We start from the raw sequence: 19,547 nt of genomic DNA on the forward strand, positions 1-19,547 counted from the left end.
CTTAGGCCCGGTTCACATCTGCGTTTGGACCATTCCATTCCCCTCTGCGCATGAAATATGTGGAGAGAAAAGTCCCCATTATAGTCTACGGGGTTCGCGGGTTTCCTAGGTAACTGCTTTATGTGGATTAGGTTTCCATTTGGGAGGTCCCCAAGCGGAGCCCCGAATGGAAACCCATGCGCAGATGTGAACTGGGCCTTATATAGCACCATTAGATTCCATAGCGCTTTACAGACACTGTCCCGCCCGTGTAGGGCTCACAATCTAAATTCTCTATCAATATGAATTCGGAGTGTGGGAAGAAAATAGAGTACCCAGAGGAAACCCACGCAAACATGGGGAGAACAAATAAACTCCTTGCAAATGTTGTCCTTAAGGGTGCATGCACACTACGTAACGCCGGGCGTGTATGAGAGCCGTACACGCCGGCGTTACAGCAGGGCTGCCGAACACTTCCCATTCACTTCAATGGGAGCTCTCGTAAACGCCGCTGTTACGAGCGCTCCCATTGAAGTGAATGGGAAGTGTTCGGCAGTCTGCTGTAACGCCGGCGTGTACGGCTCTCATACACGCCCGGCGTTACGTAGTGTGCATGCACCCTAAGACCTAAGACTCCAGTGCTGCAAGGGTATAGCGCTATGCACTGAGCAGATACCATCCTTCTACGGTAGTAGGCCTGTCCTTTTTTTCATTTTATACATTTTCAATGGTAATTTCGTCCCACCAAATTCAGCATGTTCATCAAACCTAAGTCTAATGTATATAGTGACCTATAAATCAGGGATTTGGCTATGTAAATAAGAATAAGCATAAAAGAAGCATGAAGGTTCGCTGGCCAAGATATGTCTGCCTGGTAGAACTGAGCACATGGTCTCTGTGGCCATGCAAAAGTCAGAGACGTGCTACAGCCAAAACTCAGCAAGTTACATTCAGTTCTCACAATCAGCTATTTATTGATCTATTATATCAAGCAAAACAGCCTGTGTCATGTGGTGTAATGTGCGGTAATATCAGGGCGTCTTATCTAGGGTTGTCATGGCACTGGAGATATCTCTACAAAGGGAATGTCTCATGTATTTCTTCAATTGGATGTAAGAATGTAGGACAGATTAAAAAAAAAAACTTTTTAGATATTCATCTTTAATTGTGCAAAAATGTAGTTTCTATATTAGGGCTAGTTCACATAGCGGAATTTGCATTCCGCGTGTGAACATTCCATGCGGCGAGCCGCGACGAGATGCCAATGCAGTGCATCGCCATTCCGCTCCGGATTAGGCCCAAATTAATGGGTCTAGTCGGGAGTGAGTCTCGCGCCGTGGACGTTGCGGCTGATTCAGCTGCAGAATCCACAGCAAAGATGGGTCATGTTGCTTCTATATTCCGCTACTAGCTAGTGGAAAAAAGAAGCGAGCAGCCTCCATTGAAGTCAATGGGAGCCATTTTTTGGCAGCGGATTTTGAGGCAGGTTCTGCTTCAAAATCCGCTGCCAAAAACTAGACCTTAAAAGGAATCTACCACCACCAAAACCGCTTCTAAACCATAGGTACGCTACTATAGGGTTGGTTCCTGACCCCTTCTTTGCCAATGAGCATTCTTGCTACTGAGAAATTCAACTTTCATTCCATATGCAAAGGAGCGGTTTGGTTCCAGTTGGGGGGGGGGGGGGGGGGTGTTGTCATCACACCTTCTATAGTTGTCACTTAGTGCCCCCAAATCAAAAAATGACTTCAGTGACTCATGGAGAGTGATTTGTCGAAACCACAAAAGTAGATGATGTTCTAGCAGGTGTGACCCCGCCCTGAGTGCACTGAACAGGTAATTTGCATATGCAATACAAGTTGATTTTCTCAGGAGGATATTTCACAAGAAAAGAATATTCACTATGTAAATAGACATCCCTATATTAGCATGTAAGTGGTTTATATGTGGTTTTGGTGGTGATGGACTTACTGTAATATCTTCTAAGATGCGGCACGTTCACACTGTCAGAGGAGCTGACCTCACATCTTACTTCCCTTTCTCTACAAGCCAGGTATGCAGGTGGGGTTTGGCCATATCTAGGTTGAATGGCCCCCTCTACTATCCTGATTTATCTAAGCCTTCTAGACCTCCAGCAGTGCTAAAGAGGCTGAATTCTACCATCTGCCATGTATAGATAAAGCCTCTGCTCATCTGTCCCAATCTATACAGTAAAGCTAACAAGTGAGCTGTTAGATATTATGTCATTTTTTGATCATAAATTCCCTCTTTTGGATATGGGATAACTTGTAACTCCCAGAATAACCCTATAAATTCCCTTGTGGTAGTGCCGCAGAGGAATTGATCATTATTGGCCTGGCTCCTATGCAGATTCCTGTGGATCACTATTGCTTGGCGTCTTAGTAGAGGGTCTCCATGTGGCCAGTTTATATTCAGGGTACGTTCCTAACTAAAAGGGATTATCCAAAGCTAACAACTCCTTAGGCTAAAAATAAAATTAACGTCTGAACACAATATTATATCGTAAAGCAAACATCCTACTGACATTTGAAGGCGTTTGAACAATAAATTTGCACTTTTCAAAGAAGAAGAGCACGGAGGAGAAGAGCAGTGTCACCTCCGGACACTCTAAATGCCACTTCATGCAGAAGGTTATTACGGGTTTTGACACTTAGCTGGAATAAATAAGCTCTTTTGACATCTAGTCATAAGAAAGCGATTTGGTCAGCATGATGAAACTCAACCAGGACCTTGACCGGCTGGTGTGACTCATGGAGATGTGGCAAGATTGTGCTAAGTGCCATATAATAATGTCATAAATATGTTCTGTGTGATAGTAGAGGAGTTCAGCACAGCATATCAGTAGAAGCAAGGACATCTATGCTTCTTATAAGATTTGTATTTGGAGTTCGCATTCATTTATTATCGCTTTTAATTGACTTATAAACATGCAAGAAAACAGGAGATATCGCTGCTGCTTAAGGGGAACCTGTCATAAGTTTTAAGGCCCCTTAACGGGCACTGGATGGGAGTAGGATGATGGAGATGCTCCCCTATAAAGGCTACATGGCATTGTTATGTATCAGAGCATGTTGTGTGCTGAATACTCTTAAAGGGTCATTGGGGCGGTGCTACTATTGTGGCTTATAGCCTTGTAGGACTTCCACGATGGATTGATATCCCATTGACAACCCTCCATCACCACCAGTCTCCTCCTAATCTTATGGACACATCATTGGCTTGTGAGGTGTACGCACTGGACGTGCGTGGTGCAGAGTTCACCTTTCTTCCATGGAGTATTGCCTTGGAAGATGCAGGAAATGAAGTCAAGTGGCCAAGATGCACTTGGGATTGGGAGGTTGCAACTAAAATATTGTACTAAAATATATCATCATATCACTGGCAATTAAAGGGGTTTCTTCTTATTATGGACAAATATTGACTATCTACAGGATGAGGCTAAATGTCTGATCCCTGTAGTCTGTGACCACTGTACCCCCCAAAGATCAAAAGAATGGGGGTTTGACAGTTCTCCTGAGAATCCTTATGGAGAGACCACCTCTCAGGTGTGTGGAGACTTATACAGCCATAGTTGCTCCACTGCAAGGGATTATGGGAGGAATATGCAAATCTGTCTCCCAAGATGTAAATAGGCCATCTGTAGCTGAGAAACTGTCTTGGTATAAAACCCACATTATGCAGTAAAGGCTTCTGGGAAAGTCGGGCATGATGTTCAGGGTGCTTCCTATAGAGGGCAGCATAACAGAGGCACTGTCTCCCTATTTACATCTTGGGAGACAGATTTGCACATTCCTCTCATGTCAATGGAGCTGTCCCTCTCTCCTATGAGCTGTCCTTCTCTCCTACGAGCTGTCCTTCTCTCTTATGAGCTGTCCTTCTCTCCTACGAGATATTCTTCTCTCATATGAGCTGTTCTCCTCTCCTTTGAGCTGCCCTTCTCTTCTACAAGCTGTCCTTCCTTCCTACAAGCTGTTCTTCTCTCCTACAAGCTGTCCTTCTTTCCTACTAGCTGTCCTTCTTTCCTACTAGCTGTCCTACTTTCCTATGAGCTGTCCCTCTTTCCTATGATCTGTCCTTCTTTCCTATGAGCTGTCCTTCTTTCCTACGATCTGTCCTTTCCTACCCGCTGTCATCCAAGCCGGCCCAATGACCATGCCCATGAGCAGTTTTTGTACACACTGCCATTGCACATCAGATGCAGAGAATGGTCTTTCTCTAGTGGTGTGTAGTGGCGTGCTTTCCTCTGGAAGAGGCACAATTTTACAATTTTTTATTTACTTATGTCAATAATAATATGTTTTCTCATTTTGTTTGTTGAGGTCTGATGTGCAGGGGCAGAAGGGAATAAATATGGGACAGTCAAAATTATACCAATTGTTCTGAAAGCCTCACCTAGTCTCTTCCATTTGAGGCCCAAAAACAATAACTTCATGATGAATATTTTAATATGCCACAAGAACATTATGCTAATACAGTTCCATCTGGTGACAGAAAAGGTACATTACAGTTATTCAGGTAAAATATCCAGAGGATCCCTACCAAGGATTTTCAAAGTTGCCTGTTCTCCCAAGTTTGCTGGGATAGTCCTAAATTTTTGGAAACAATTTCAGCAAATTTGAATATACCCTGTTTCGAAAAGAGGTGTGGCTTAAAAGATCCCAACCAAATGTAGGCAGTTCAACCTGGGTTCTAAGCCTGTTCACCAATGGTCTGGGGATGGGACTTTAACATTCTTATATTATCATCATAAATGTTGACAGGGAGAAACTACAATGGAGGTCCTTAGAATGAGCCATGCTTGAATGTGGTAATGGCCAGGCATGTAAACTACTTCTTTTGTCAATGTCTTTCGGGCAGGTGAACCCAGTCAACACTAATCTCTTATACTTGCCGGGTGTTGGTTGACGGCCTTCTGAGTACACATATTGATACAGGTGTAGCTATAAATCACTGTGTGTGGGTAGAGTAATCAGGACTCACACTGTCAATTCCTCTGTGTGGGTGGGGTAATCAGGACTCTCACTGTCAATTCCTCTGTGTGGGCGGGGTAATCAGGACTCACACTGTCAATTCCTCTGTGTGGGCGGGGTAATCAGGACTCACACTGTCAATTCCTCTGTGTGGGCGGGGTAATCAGGACTCACACTGTCAATTCCTCTGTGTGGGCGGGGTAATCAGGACTCTCACTATCAAATACTATCTATATGCAGGATAATCAGGACTCTGAATGTCAATTACTATGTGTATGTGGGGTAATCAGGATTCTCACTGTCAATCGATGTATGTGAGTGGGGTAATCAGGACTTTAAGTGTATATTACTAAAATAGGCTAAAGATAAAACTGTCTTAGACTAGGTTCACACTAGCATTTGGCTCTCCATCATTCAGGTCTGTCAAGGGACCCAAACAGAGAGCATGCCCACTAAAACAGTGGTTGCCCGCGGACCCCACAGACTATAATGGGGTCCGCCGGTTTTCCACCAGGATTTCGCTGGTTTTATACTGAACTCAGCAGAGAGAAAAGTCCTCCAGAGCAACCAATCACATTGCAGCTTTCATTTTTCAGTAGAGAAATACTAAATAAAACCTGTATTGTGAATGGTTGCTCTGGGCAACTAAGACAGTGTCAGGAAGGAGCAGGCAAGGGAGTGGGATTCAGAGCGCTGACACTGTCCACCTCTGATTGGAGCTCTGAATCACACCCTCTTTCCTCTGAACCTGACACCGCCCACTTGACAGTAAACAGACTAAGTATTGTATCCACCAAAACGAACAGCATTGATTTCTCAAGACTGGTGGGGGCTAGAGAAAAAATTCCAACTGTGCCAGAATCAGTGAAGCAGAGCCTATTAACTGATGCTAATACCTGGAGTTGGTGAAAGGTCCTCTTTAACCACCAGCATGCTGCTCTACAGATTATACATGTTGACTTGTTGGCTGACTGATATAACTGACCAATCTGACTGATATTTCCATGGCAGAAATTCAAGGCTGACGCTCGGATTTCTGCTGCAGATGTGCTATGGTGTGCAACCAGCAGATTTACATGAGGAGTAAACCCATATTCATCCAATGGGGCCAATACTCTGTGGGGCAGATTTATTAAACCAGACAGCAAGACTCTCTTAGGCTGGGTTCACACAGAGTATTGTGGTTCGTCATTTGGTACGTAGACGCCGCGGGATCTTTTGCGGGCCGTATACGCTCCCATTGTTTTCAATGGAGCCGGTACCGTACACGTGGCGCTATCTTGTGGCCGTGATTTTGCGGCGGCCGCAAAATAGCGCCGCGTGTACGGTACCGACTCCCATTGAAAACAATGGGAGCGTATACGGCCCGCAAAAGATCCCGCGGCGTCTACGTACCAAATGACGAACCACAATACTCCGTGTGAACCCGGCCTTAGTTGCCAACAGTAACCAATCATAGCGCAGCTTTCAATTTTTAGAACCAGAATACAAAAAGCTGTGATGTGATTGGTTACTATTTGCAACTACGACAGTTTTGCTTTAAGACTATTTTACTAAACCTGCCCCTGACGCTAGGTTCACAATTGCATTTGGCTTTCCGTTTTTTGGGTCTGCTTGGGGACCCCAAAAATGGAAACCTAATCTGCTTAAACTCGCATACCCCATAGACTATAATGGAGTCCACTAGGTTTCCACCCAAAAAAATCTATAGAGAAAAGTCCTGCTTGCAGTAATGGGGGGGACGGAAACCCTAACGGAGACTGAGCACTAGTGTGAACTTAGCCTTAGCAAGTAGAAATCTGCAGAAAAAATTTCCACTGCATACGAACAGGGCTGCAGAAACCACAATTGTGCACGATGGATACAAACCGTAAATGGATTTGACACAGATTTGGGTACTCTGAAATCTGTGTTGAATGTGACATGTGTGAACAGACGCATACAGGGGACTAAGGATGCAGTATATTCTTCTGTGCACAATGCTGGGTAGTTTTGTGTTTGAGAATATGACAGAATGCTGCCTGAATTGATGCAAAAGGTCGACACTTCCATAAATGAAGGCTATACAAGTTGTCTTTAGTGTGACTTTATTTACAAAAGAGCTTTAAAAAAAACATTGAAAAAGCAAAATGCAGAGCACCTGGGAGAAGCTGTATGTTACCCAGTGCAATGTGGACAACCGGTACTGCAGGGTCCCAGAAGGCCTGTGCTCGGAGATATGCTATATCTGTATATAGTAGTATACACTTTGGTGGTTATGGATGCCGGTGGGCTCACATTAGAAGGACTTGGTCAGCTGCTCCCATCTCTCAGCTACCTTGGTGATAGCGGAGGAGTACAGAGAGGTGATGTATTCGGATCCATGGTCATACATGCCACTAAGGAAAGGAAGAAGAGAACAGTCAAACTGGGTTCAAGTAGTGAAAGTCATACCTTATATACAGCATATAGTATAGTATACACTGTCTCATGCATCTTCTAATCTGGGTGGAATACATATCATACATTTCCTGCTAGTTTCTGGTGCACGATAAGAGTTGCAAATTTTGGTGCATGGTTGAGCAACTGCATTTTCTTCCCATAAACTTCACATTACTATAATTTATACCAAAAACTATGAAGCTTCTGGTAATCTACATCAGTTCCTAGCTGCCGGCCGTACATTGGAGATGTACAGGGCATGTACCTAATTCATTAAGAGGTATGAACGGGGGAGATCGATTGCCCAGTAAAACTCCCAACCAGGTTTTCGTTTCCGGTTTTTGGGTCCGTTTGGGGAACCCCAAGAATGGAAACCTAATCTGCTCAAAAAGTGCACTGGCAGTGGGTATTACTGTTATACATGGTGTAGGGCTGAAGATGGGATGGCATCCAGCTATGCCAGCCCTGGGCAAAAACACTTTTTTCTAACAAGTGCAAACAATTCCCACCTTCATTGTATGGATGGAGATTATAAATAGTACATTTTAACCCTTTGTCCTATATATGGCCAGGGTGCATGTGATACTTCTGGCAGCAGCTTATTTCCTTATCAATGAATGAATCTGACATTCATCAAACATCTATGGCCACCCTATAGGCTATAGGGTCACTACAAGATTATTGTCCCTAGGTCCTAAATATTGACATGACACAAAGATTATCTAACTCATACATCATAAGTATTTTGCTTATAATTCTAAAATTATTACTTACGCTAGGTTCACACCTGCGTTCGGGATTCTGTTCGTCGGGTCCGCTTGGGGGACACAACAAATGGAAACCTAATCTACTTAAAAAGTGATTACCCAGTGGAACCTGCGGACCCCATAGATTATAACAGGGTTTCCACCCGAAGAAGGTGGAAATACTTTTCTCTCCACATTTTTTAAGCGGATTTGGGAATCCAGGCACAGGTAGGAACCTGCCTTACAACAAACTGCCCGAATATAAAGTCACAAATTTGAGATACTATCAAAGATCTGCCTCCTGAAATAGTGGTCAGCAGACAGCAAAACCCCAGTACAAAAGAAGAAAATAAGTGATATATAGAGATGAGCGAGTAGTACTCGATCGAGTAGGTATTCGATCGAATACTACGGTATTCGAAATACTCGTACTCGATCGAGTACCACTCGCTGTTCGAATGTAAAAGTTCGATGCAGAACCAGCATTGATTGGCCGAATGCTATACAGTCGGCCAATCAACGCTGGTTCTTCTCCTACCTTTAGAAGTCTTCTCCGTGCAGCCTCCCGCGGCGTCTTCCGGTTCTTCATTCACTCTGCCAGGCATCAGGCCTGGGCAGAGCCGACTGCATATGTCTGCTTGTAGTGCGGGCATGCGCAGTCGGCTCTGCCCAGGCCCGATGCCTGGCAGAGTGATTACAGAGCCGGAAGACGCCGCGGGGACGCTGCATGGAGAAGACTTCTCGGAGGATCCAGCCCGACCCTCACTCGTGGACTTGGTAAGTATAATTTGATCGAACGTTGCCTACCCCTGAAACGAGCATTTTCCCCCCATAGACTATAATAGGGTTCGATTTTCGATTCGAGTAGTCAAATATTGAGGGGCTACTCGAAACAAATATCGAACCTCGAACATTTTACTGTTTGCTCATCTCTAGTGATATATTGTCCATAAAATGATATATTTGGTGCCATTGCACAAGTATGGAGGGCATAACTGATGCATGTAATGCACTGCATACCTGAACAGCTGTATATAGTATATATAGTATATATGTAGGTAAGCTAGTGGGTGGTACATATCACATATCCTTACATAGCCTGCTGTGCCAGGGGCATTTCTTTAACTTGGTTCAAGGCATCTGTTGTTTTGGTGCCAACATCACTGGCCAAGTCATGGAAGTAGTTGATGGTTGCTGACAGGAAGGTTTCTTCTTCTGCAGAGACTGAGAGCAACACAGACAATGTTAGAGCCGCCAATATGGCTTACATTGGAGAGAAGACTAGCCAGGGGAACACAGAAAATCATACAATAATAATCATTTACAAAGAAAAAAGTTCTCTGTTGGCCACATCCACAAAAGGCAGACCATCTGTGTGACAGTTTTATAGAAGGAAGCAGACATGTTTTTTTTAACCCTGTATACACCCTACAAGCCTTGGGTTCAACAGTACTGCTTGTATGTAATATCTTCCACCAGTACTTATACCATATGGCACGTGTAACAATTATTCTCCAAAGGAAGAGAAAGGACCGCCATTGTCACCCAAATCTGTTAAGGTGTTTGTTGTTGTAGTAGATAACATATTAAGATTACACTTAAGAAGGAGTCAGATCTGCAGACGCCATGTTATAGAGCTTGAGGAGCTGAGCGGATTGATATATAGTTTTATTAGAAAAGATTCAAGAGAACTTGAAATTCATTCAATTAAATTGCTGCTCATTCTAGGTTAGGAGTCCAGTGAGTGGTCCTATCAGGATTCCAGTGGGTGGTCCTATCAGTCAATGAATGGGACCGCCCACTGGACTCCTAAGAGCAGAAACTTAATAGAATAAATGACAAGTTATACTGAACCTTTCCCTACAAAGCTATATATCAATCTGTTCACCTCCTCCTGCTCTATAAACAGATCTGATGGCCTATTCAATGCGATAGGTTCCCTTTAACAGTGGGAACCATTAAGAAGTTCACTCCAGTGCTTTTGCCTCTAGACCTCAAACACAAATTCATCTCTGGATTGCAAAACTCTAAGTACAAAATTAGGAAATTCTGGTCAGAGTTCATGAGTCACATCAGACAAAAGAAGAGGAAGTCAGCTCATGTTATGGCAGATGCGTACAAAGGCAAGAACATAGAGTAAGGGGCTCACTGCTAGTCAGAAGATATATCGCCACTTACATATACACTCATGCCATACTACTTTTACAAGGGTTAAATATGCGTCTCCATGAACATACACTGTATAAAAGAGAACAACATATACTGTACTGTAATTGTCCAGGGACTAGTGTAAGTCTGAGGTCACACGTTGCAAAATCTGCCTTTTTATGTTGCAGATCTTACTGCAGTTTTTTGAGAGTGGGTTCAATTGAAATAGCAAATATAACGGAAAGATTTCTCCCTTCTGTTAAATCCACTCCTGACATTGGCTGAAACGCAATAAAATCCGCAACAAAAATGCATCTATTCTGCAACATCCAACCTAAGGCTGGGTTTAGACGTTGCAGAAAAAAAACAGAGAACATCTGTTTTTCCCCCACAGCTTTTGTGATGCAATAAGTAACCATGCAGTATATTGTTGCAGAAGAGACAGATTTATTGTATATGTTTCACCTGTAAAATCTGAATCGCAAACCGCAGCAAATTTCAGTAAAAAAAAGCAGTAACTTGTAAGCCTCGGCATACAGTAGGGAAATCTAAATCCTCAACATTGCTTTACAAATCCATCACCATCATACAGTAAGGTTTTGTATAGTGGATGACAGATTGCAAGGAGTTTGTGGTGAGAATTCATGGCCTGAATGTTGCATCAGAAATTTTAAGAAATTTTTCCACGTTGCGGAAAGCTGATTTTTGTGTTGCAAATTTTGCTGCAGTTTTTTTGAGTTTTTTGAATTTAGTAGAAAGGAGACGTATAAGCACTTCTTATATATTTCCCATTGCTATTGAAGCCACCCTTGGCTTGCATAATCTGCAAAAACAACAAAAAAAACAGCTTTTATGCAACGTGGACTTTCAGATACTGCAGATTTTGTTTCAAAATTTTTTTCAACTGACTCATTCATGCCAATGGGTCTTGTAGAAATCTGAGTGCTTGACAACAATATAACCCCTCCTTAAATGAACAAGGTTTCTGCAACCAAATCTGTAGTGTGTGAATCCAGCCTAACGTCTATCACATAAAACAGGCAGCAATTCTCACCTGCACAGACAGCGAGGACAAGCAGAGCGGAGATAACCAAGAGCTTCATGATTAGGATAGAATAGCTGACCTGTCAAAGAAGAAAAACATTATAATACATAAGCCCCTATGACGTAACCTCACCTAGATTTAGGGATAAAGTATGCTAAATGTGGAAATCCATAATAGTGACACATTATCTATATGGTAGTGCAAAGATACATGCTGACTAAAGAGTTAACTCAAACTCACCAAGTATTGCTGCACCCTGAGCTCTGTCCAGTCTCTTGGGCCAGTATACAGGTGCTGGCGTTATATAGGCTGTGCCCTCTGCAGGCAAGGGTTAGGAGGGAGGAGGAGAGGTGTGCAAAGAAGGGGTGAAGGTTGCAGAGCTAGATCTGGAATTGCTGACTCTGGTGTTGAAGAGATAGGGAAGGATCAAGGCTCTATAACTACGAGCGTGTCAGATTTGATGCATAATTTGCTGGGATCACTGGGTTCTGCATTATTTTAATTTCAACACAAGGTTTATTCCATGCAATTCAGAAAGATGGGTGAATCTTGGAAAAGGATTATAATTTTGGAAGATTGTGAAAAATACAACATTTCAAAGCTAATCTATAATGATCTGCTTTAGGGTATGTTCACATAGCTGAAATTTTACTAGCTGGAAAAATCAACTTCAGGAATTTGATGCTGAATTTTTCCACTTGATCAAATCCTGCAGCAGATTCCATGGCAGAATTTGCAAATTCTGTCCCAGTCAGGTGGAATTTTTCCCATGTACTTCAATCCACCTTAAAGCAAAATCATGCTGATAGAGCTCCACATATGCGTGAATAGCCTTTATTCAGGCACCGTAAAAGTTATATTAAACTACCCCCTAGTTTTAAAATAATAACTAGAGATGAGCGAACACTAAAATGTTCGAGGTTCGAAATTCGATTCGAACAGCCGCTCACTGTTCGAGTGTTCGAACGGGTTTCGAACCCCATTATAGTCTATGGGGAACATATACTCGTTAAGGGGGAAACCCAAATCCGTGTCTGGAGGGTCACCAAGTCCACTATGACACCCCAGGAAATGATACCAACACCCTGGAATGACACTGGGACAGCAGGGGAAGCATGTCTGGGGGCATAAAAGTCACTTTATTTCATGGAAATCCCTGTCAGCAATTTTCGCAAGTTAACTTTTTCCCATAGGAATGCATTGGACAGCGCTGATTGGCCAGAGTACGGAATTCGACCAATCAGCGCTGGCTCTGCTGGAGGAGGCGGAGTCTAAGATCGCTCCACACCAGTCTCCATTCAGGTCCGACCTTAGACTCCGCCTCCTCTGGCAGAGCCAGCGCTGATTGGCCGAAGGCTGGCCAATGCATTCCTATGGGAATGCAGAGACTTAGCAGTGCTGAGCCAGTTCTGCTCAACTACACCGTGTGCCGAGTGTGCACACTCGGCTCTGCTACATCTGATGTAGCAGAGCCTGCTACTGCAGAGACTTGGCAGTGCTGAGCCAGTTCTGCTCAACTACACCGTGTGCCGGTCAGCCCATCTGATATAGCAGAGCCGAGTGTGCACACTCGGCTCTGCTACATCTGATGTAGCAGAGCCTGCTACTGCAGAGACTTAGCAGTGCTGAGCCAGTTCTGCTCAACTACACCGTGTGCCGGTCAGCCCATCTGATATAGCAGAGCCGAGTGTGCACACTCGGCTCTGCTACATCAGATGTGCAGAGCCGAGTGTGCACACTCGGCTCTGCTATATCAGATGGGCTGACCGGCACACGGTGTAGTTGAGCAGAACTGGCTCAGCACTGCTAAGTCTCTGCATTCCCATAGGAATGCATTGGCCAGCGCTGATTGGCCAGAGTACGGAACTCGACCAATCAGCGCTGGCTCTGCTGAAGGAGGCGAAGTCTAAGATCGCTTCAAACCAGTCTCCATTCAGGTCCGACCTTAGACTCCGCCTCCTCCGGCAGAGCCAGCGCTGATTGGCCGAAGGCTGGCCAATGCATTCCTATGGGAATGCAGAGTCTTAGCAGTGCTGAGCCAGTTCTGCTCAACTACACCGTGTGCCCAGTGTGCACACTCGGCTCTGCTACATCAGATGTAGCAGAGCCGAGGGTGCACTAGAACCCTTATGCACACTCGGCTCTGCTATATCAGATGGGCTGACCGGCACACGGTGTAGTTGAGAAGAACTGGCTCAGCACTGCTAAGTCTCTGCATTCCCATAGGAATGCATTGGCCAGCCTTCGGCCAATCAGCGCTGGCTCTGCCGGAGGAGGCGGAGTCTAAGGTCGGACCTGAATGGAGACTGGTGTGGAGCGATCTTAGACTCCGCCTCCAGCAGAGCCAGCGCTGATTGGTCGAGTTCCGTACTCTGGCCAATCAGCGCTGTCCAATGCATTCCTATTGGAAAAAGTTTATGTCACAAAAATCACAATTACACACCCGATAGAGCCCCGAAAAGTTATTTTTAATTACATTCCTACCTAAATAAAGGTTATCCCTAGCTATCCCTGCCTGTACAGCTATCCCTGTCTCTTAGTCACAAAGTTCACATTCTCATATGACCCGGATTTGAAATCCACTATTCGTCTAAAATGGAGGTCACCTGATTTCGGCAGCCAATGACTTTTTCCGATTTTTTTCGATGCCTCCGGTGTCATAGTTCCTGTCCCACCTCCCCTGGTGCAAAAAAAGCGCCAGGGAAGGTGGGAGGGGAATCAAATTTTTTGGGAGTTTGCCACGTGATGTTCGATTCGAATCAAACACATCGAACAGCCTGATATCCGATCGAACATGTGTTCGATAGAACACTGTTCACTCATCTCTAATAATAACCTAATAAAGAATGTGCTCTACTTACCGAACGTGCATGCTGGGCGGGCATTCAGGGTGTGTCTTCTTCTTCATCCATGCCTCTTCTTCCTCCGATGTCCTCGGGTCCCGTCCTCCTCCGGCGCTCGCGAACTGACATTGATATAAAAAAAATGACCTGGGCGCATGCGCAGTAGCCGTTGTAGAAGCTGCGTGCTACTGCGCATGCGCCCAGGCCATTTTTTTTTATATCAATGTCAGTTCCCGAGCGCTGGAGGAGGATGGGACCTGAGGACATCGGAGGAAGAGGAGGCGTGGATGAAGAAGACGGCGCACCCTGAATGCCCGCCCAGCGTGCACGATGCGTAAGTAGATCACATTCTTTTTTAGGGTTTTATTTTAAAACGGGGGGTAGTTTAATATAAGATTTACAGTGCCTGAATAGCCTTTTTAAAGGCTGTTCACGCGTATGTGGAGCTCTATCAGCATGATTTTGCTGATAGAGCCCCTTTAAAGTCGGGACCCCATGGGACGTAAACGCAGTGTTTTACAGTAAGGGCATAGTGGATGGGATTCTAGCGAATCCCATGCCCACTTTGTGGTAAAAACTGTGGTGTGGAAATGATGCGATTTCCAAAACCAGCGCGGTTTTGAAAATCGCAGCATGTCAATTATATCTATGGAAACACCAGCGGTTTCCCCATAGGTATAATTGTAACAGAAAGTCTGGAGAGGAAACCTCCTAACTCTCTGTTTAAAGCGCTGCGGTAAGAACCGCGATGGATTGCCGCCGAAGTTTTTCCCGCAGAAGTTTTTCTTTTTTACTGCGGGACGTGCCATGGGGCCTTAGCTAATGGGGCCTTCCACTAGCTGAAAAACTGAGGTACAGGAAGAAATTAGTGTCTGCCTCCCATTGAAATAAACAGGAGGCAGATTTTAGGTGTAATTTGGAGCTGATTTGGAGGCAGAAACAGGAAGCTTCAACCATATGAACATGCCCTTAGGCTGAGGCCCCACGTTGTGAAATGCAGATTTTTTGTTGCAAATTTTGTTGCTAGCTATACCCAGGATAGATTCTTGACTACGGCTCAATCTGTAGCTTTATTGCTCCTCTGCGGCCCTATCTAAGTTATAGGACGGTGCACCTTAAAGGGATTCTACCACTAAACCAACATTTTTTCTAATTACCACGTTGGAACAGCCTTAAGAAAGACTATTCATCTCTTACCTTTACACATGGCCTCCGCGGCGCCGTTCCTTAGAAATACCGGTCTTAACCTGTATGCAAATGAGTTCTCTGCAGCAATGAGTGCATGCCCCAGCGCTCAAACGGCAATGGGGGCATCCCCACTGCTGCCCGAGAGCTCTTTCCAGCGACGCCTCCATGTTCAGCTGCAACCCCGCCTCTTCTGTCTTCCGTCTCGGTCCAACTTCTGACGCTTGCGCAGTACACTCCTGTATTGAACGACAAGATCCCTAGTGACTAGGAAGTTTTTATTGTTTCTGAGATGCTACTCTAGTCCTTGGGTAGGCAACCTTCAGCACTCCAGCTGATGTAAAACTACAACTCCCAGCATGTACTGTATACTTGCTCTGCTGTTCTTGGAATTTCCATGGAAGTGAATGGAGCATGTTGGGAGTTGTAGTTGTATAGTAGCTGGAGAGCTGAAGGTTGCTGAGCCCTTTTCTAGTCTATGACCCAACTATCTCTCCCTATGGCTTAGTGCACTATAACCTTAAGGCTATTCACACCCATATCACATTGAAAGCAATAGTTAAAAAAGCCTCCCATTGAGTTCAATGGGTAGCGTGCGTAAGACCGAACCCATTGAAGTCAATGGGATTCTGTTTTACTGCGCTCACTCTAACACGTGTTTACGTGTCAGAATGAGCGGCACTTTACTCTGTGTGAATGCAGCCTAAAGGATAGGTCATACTCGATCTGTGGGGGCCCTACACCTGGATCCCACACAGATCAGCTTTACTGGCAGCCTCTGGGCGCTGGAAGCTGCAGCAGTGGATGGAAAGGTGAAACAGATCTGCTTATAGTTTCAAAGGTATTTATTAAAAGAAATTTCACATCAAATATATTGTACAACAATTCATAAGCGACACCATATACACTGCATAAGAGCCATGGGCATGGACAGATACAATATACATGAGAGTAGTCTCTGCCGTCTAACAAAGACAATGTCAAAATCGGGCACAATGCAGATTAAATGAATTTAGGATAAAATACAAAATGGGAAAATGACCCTAACATTCAGATATTCAAGATAAAGGAACCAAATGGGAAAACAGGATAGCACTGCTACTTAAGATTAGAGTCAGAACTCTAAGGATGCAGAGCTCCCAATATGGCGGGCCGGGGATATGTGATCTATTAATCCAAGGGGACCTCACTTTATCGAACTGCGTCCGATATCAGATACGGTAGCATTGATCTTGACAACATTCACTCTAGTGACTTCATGGAGTAAGTCCACCAAATATCAAGGGTGTCTCCATTAATCTGACGCTGTCGGAAACACAAAAAAGAGATTGTGGGGTATATGAGATCTAGTTTATCCAGGACCATAAATGTTCTATGTAATATTCTCAGGGGAGATTCCATGAACATATCTTACCAGCCACCCTTACTGATGTAAGTGCAACAATCTTGCCATTGGGCCAAGGTCATTGAGGTCCCCATTCAGCTCATTACAGATATAAGAAAGTGAACCTCTATCTGCAGCCCTATAGAGACATAGCTGCTGGAAGCTAGTATGAATGACAGTCATATTGGGGGTTAGTACATGCAGAAAATGAAATAAGGTCTTGATCAGTGGCGTAACTAGGAATGGCGGGGCCCCATGACGAACTTTTGACACAGACATAATAACCGGCTGGTAATACAAGCTGTGCCCAAGATACTGTCTGTAAATTCAACATGACAAGTTCCTATTAAATTAGTGAATTAGTGAATTTTCAGCTTTTGAGACAGATACAGTATAGCACGGAAACTGTACAGTATAAGCCACGTGAGCAGTCACTTGGCCGTGATTTTGTCTTACGTAACTTTATGTAACTATTACATTTGCCTCATGACTTTTGGCATTTCGGAGTTAATCTGAGCAATGTGAACTTTGTGGATTTTTTCGGTTACTTTGTCCTCTGATCATGTAAATGAGTAGACTTTGGTACAGGATACACATGGCAGTTTTCCTAACAGACACAGATAAGACTCTGCTAACAAACAGCCTATTATTGATCTTTGTCTGAATTTCACATCCCAGCAATAATGGAGCAAGCTAGGCATAAGGGACAGAATATTCTAGAAGCGATCAGTTTCCCAGCGAATCCCGAGGAGAGTTCATACCGGGCTATGGCAATTTGTATAGAAAGTACATATAGGAATGTCACATTAACCACCGCAAAGAGAGTCTCACGTAAAAAAAACAATGTCTACACGCTCAGGATAACATGTGCTTGCCAGCTGCTTGTATGCATGCTATGGCAGGAGGGCAGGAACAATAAAAAGCTACTAAAGCACAAATGTCAAGTCCACATCTGTATGTGGTAGATTGCAAATAAACTAATGTAAGAGGCACTTGTTTTCACAGATACCCCATACACCAGTGACACAGACCATCAAAGTAAGGGCCGCTTCACACAGAGGATACGCTGGCTGATCCTGAACGTGTAAACGTTCCGAAACAGCGGCATTTAAAACAGGTTCCATTGCGTTCTATGGGAGCCGGCATACGTGCGCTCCCTATAGAAATGAATGGAAAAAAGCAGCCCATTCATTTCTATGGGGAGCGCACGTATGCCGGCTCCCATAGAAAGCAATGTTTAAAACGCCGCTGTTTTGTAACGTTTACACGTTCAGAATCAGCCAGCGTATCCGCTGTGTGAAGGGGCCCTAAGGCTCGTGTGAATAGCCCCTATTCACTGACATTGGAATTAATGCTGTCGTGCGACGTCCGTTTCTTTTATCTACTATCGTCTGAATGTACACGACCACGAGTACAGTCTAAGGGTCTTCCGATGATCCATTCCGTTCCTATATTCTAGAGGACCTGATCTATACATATCATCATGAAACAGAAGAATATCAGAACACACATAGGAAGACCCATGGACTGCAGACACGTGTGCATGAAGCCTAAAACTGTAGATTAAAGTTATAAAACTAGTTCATAGATATAGTTAATATGGATGAATATTACTAGTAGGCTGCTGAAACAACTGGTCTCTGCAGGGTCCTGGTGTCAGACCCCCTCAGATCACATACCTGTAATCTATCCTGTGGATAGGTCATTAGTATGAGAAATCCTTTTAAGGCCGGGCACCTCTTTAAGTAAAACATAGGCCTTGTTCCTCTACTATAACAGACATCTTAGACAGACCCAAGACTCCATAAACTTTTAGAATCCCCAAGCCGTACCTCTAAACAAATGCAGATCCCAGAACAAATCACTGGCAAGACCCCAATAAAATATCACATCCCATAACAGACCATTGACTGACCCCCAAACCAAATCTCCTAAATTAATACAGGCACCCAAACCCTAAAGATTAAAAAAAAAAACTGTTTCACCTAAAGCGGAGCCTCTAAATAAATTCAGACTTCTTAGCTATAAACCCAAACACCATAACTGAATACACACCCCAGACAAGACCCCGTAACAATAACTCTCCTTCTCCTCCTCTGCATCCTTGCTTCTCTCTCTTCTGACTTGAGGACCTGCTGACGTTATGTGTTCTAGCCTGTGCAGGTCCTATGGATCACTGAGCAGTTCAATCTCTGTGCCATAAGTAAGCCAGTGATTAGGGTTGAGCCGATCTTGAGATTTCAGGATCGATTTTAAAATCTGCTTTCCGATCATTTTCCATCCGATCCCGATCGTGAAATTTACTTGATTGCCGATCAGAATCCGATCTTTTCCGATCCCAATCACTCATCCCTACCAGTGATATACTTGGCTATCTTTGCCAATATCTTAGACTTAGAATGGAGTGGCTTGATTGTCATTTCATTCAAGCATGGAACATGGGAACCCTTTTTTCATGATCAATGGGGGGTCTAGTGGTCAGACTACTGATGAGTAGACACTTATCTCCGATCTGGATGCCTGATGCATTTCAATCTAATTCACTAAGTTCAGCGCACAATACAGTCACTATTATTATTATACTTGTAACATTAAAGGGGCTCTATCAGCAAAATTTTGCTGTATGAGCCCCATATATGCGTGAATAGCCTTTAAAAAGGCTATTCAGGCACGGGTATTCTTATTTTAAACCTTGTTCCCGTTTTAAAATAAAACTATAAAAACTGTAAAAACATATATGTAAATCATACCTTTGCATGCACAGGGGGCGGTCATGCACGATCCAATGTCATCTTCGGTCCCACC

At 44.1% G+C, this 19,547-nt stretch overlaps 1 protein-coding gene across 1 annotated transcript; it reads right to left on the reverse strand.

The window, feature by feature from the left end:
- Positions 1 to 7,040: 7,040 nt before the first annotated feature.
- APOC3 (apolipoprotein C3) lies at positions 7,041 to 11,627 on the reverse strand. The gene is made up of 4 exons (XM_075278475.1): positions 11,571 to 11,627; positions 11,340 to 11,409; positions 9,232 to 9,361; positions 7,041 to 7,348 (listed from the first exon to the last, which is right to left on the reverse strand). The coding sequence occupies exons 2-4, from the start codon at positions 11,386 to 11,388 to the stop codon at positions 7,249 to 7,251; spliced, it is 279 nt and encodes a 92-aa protein (XP_075134576.1). The 5' UTR covers positions 11,389 to 11,409; positions 11,571 to 11,627; the 3' UTR covers positions 7,041 to 7,248.
- Between the last annotated feature and the right edge of the window lie 7,920 nt (positions 11,628 to 19,547).

This window comes from Leptodactylus fuscus, chromosome 6 (genome assembly GCF_031893055.1).
Source record: "Leptodactylus fuscus isolate aLepFus1 chromosome 6, aLepFus1.hap2, whole genome shotgun sequence".
In the NCBI taxonomy this organism is placed as follows: Eukaryota; Metazoa; Chordata; class Amphibia; order Anura; family Leptodactylidae; genus Leptodactylus; species Leptodactylus fuscus.

Coding starts and splice junctions, on each gene's coding strand:
- APOC3 (XM_075278475.1), bottom strand. CDS start 11,388: ATGAAGCTCTTGGTTATCTCCGCTCTGCTTGTCCTCGCTGTCTGTGCA. Junction 9,362..11,339: donor TGTCCTCGCTGTCTGTGCAG/GTGAGAATTGCT, acceptor TGTTGCTCTCAG/TCTCTGCAGAAGAAGAAACC. Junction 7,349..9,231: donor CCCCTGGCACAGCAGGCTAT/GTAAGGATATGT, acceptor TCCTTTCCTTAG/TGGCATGTATGACCATGGAT.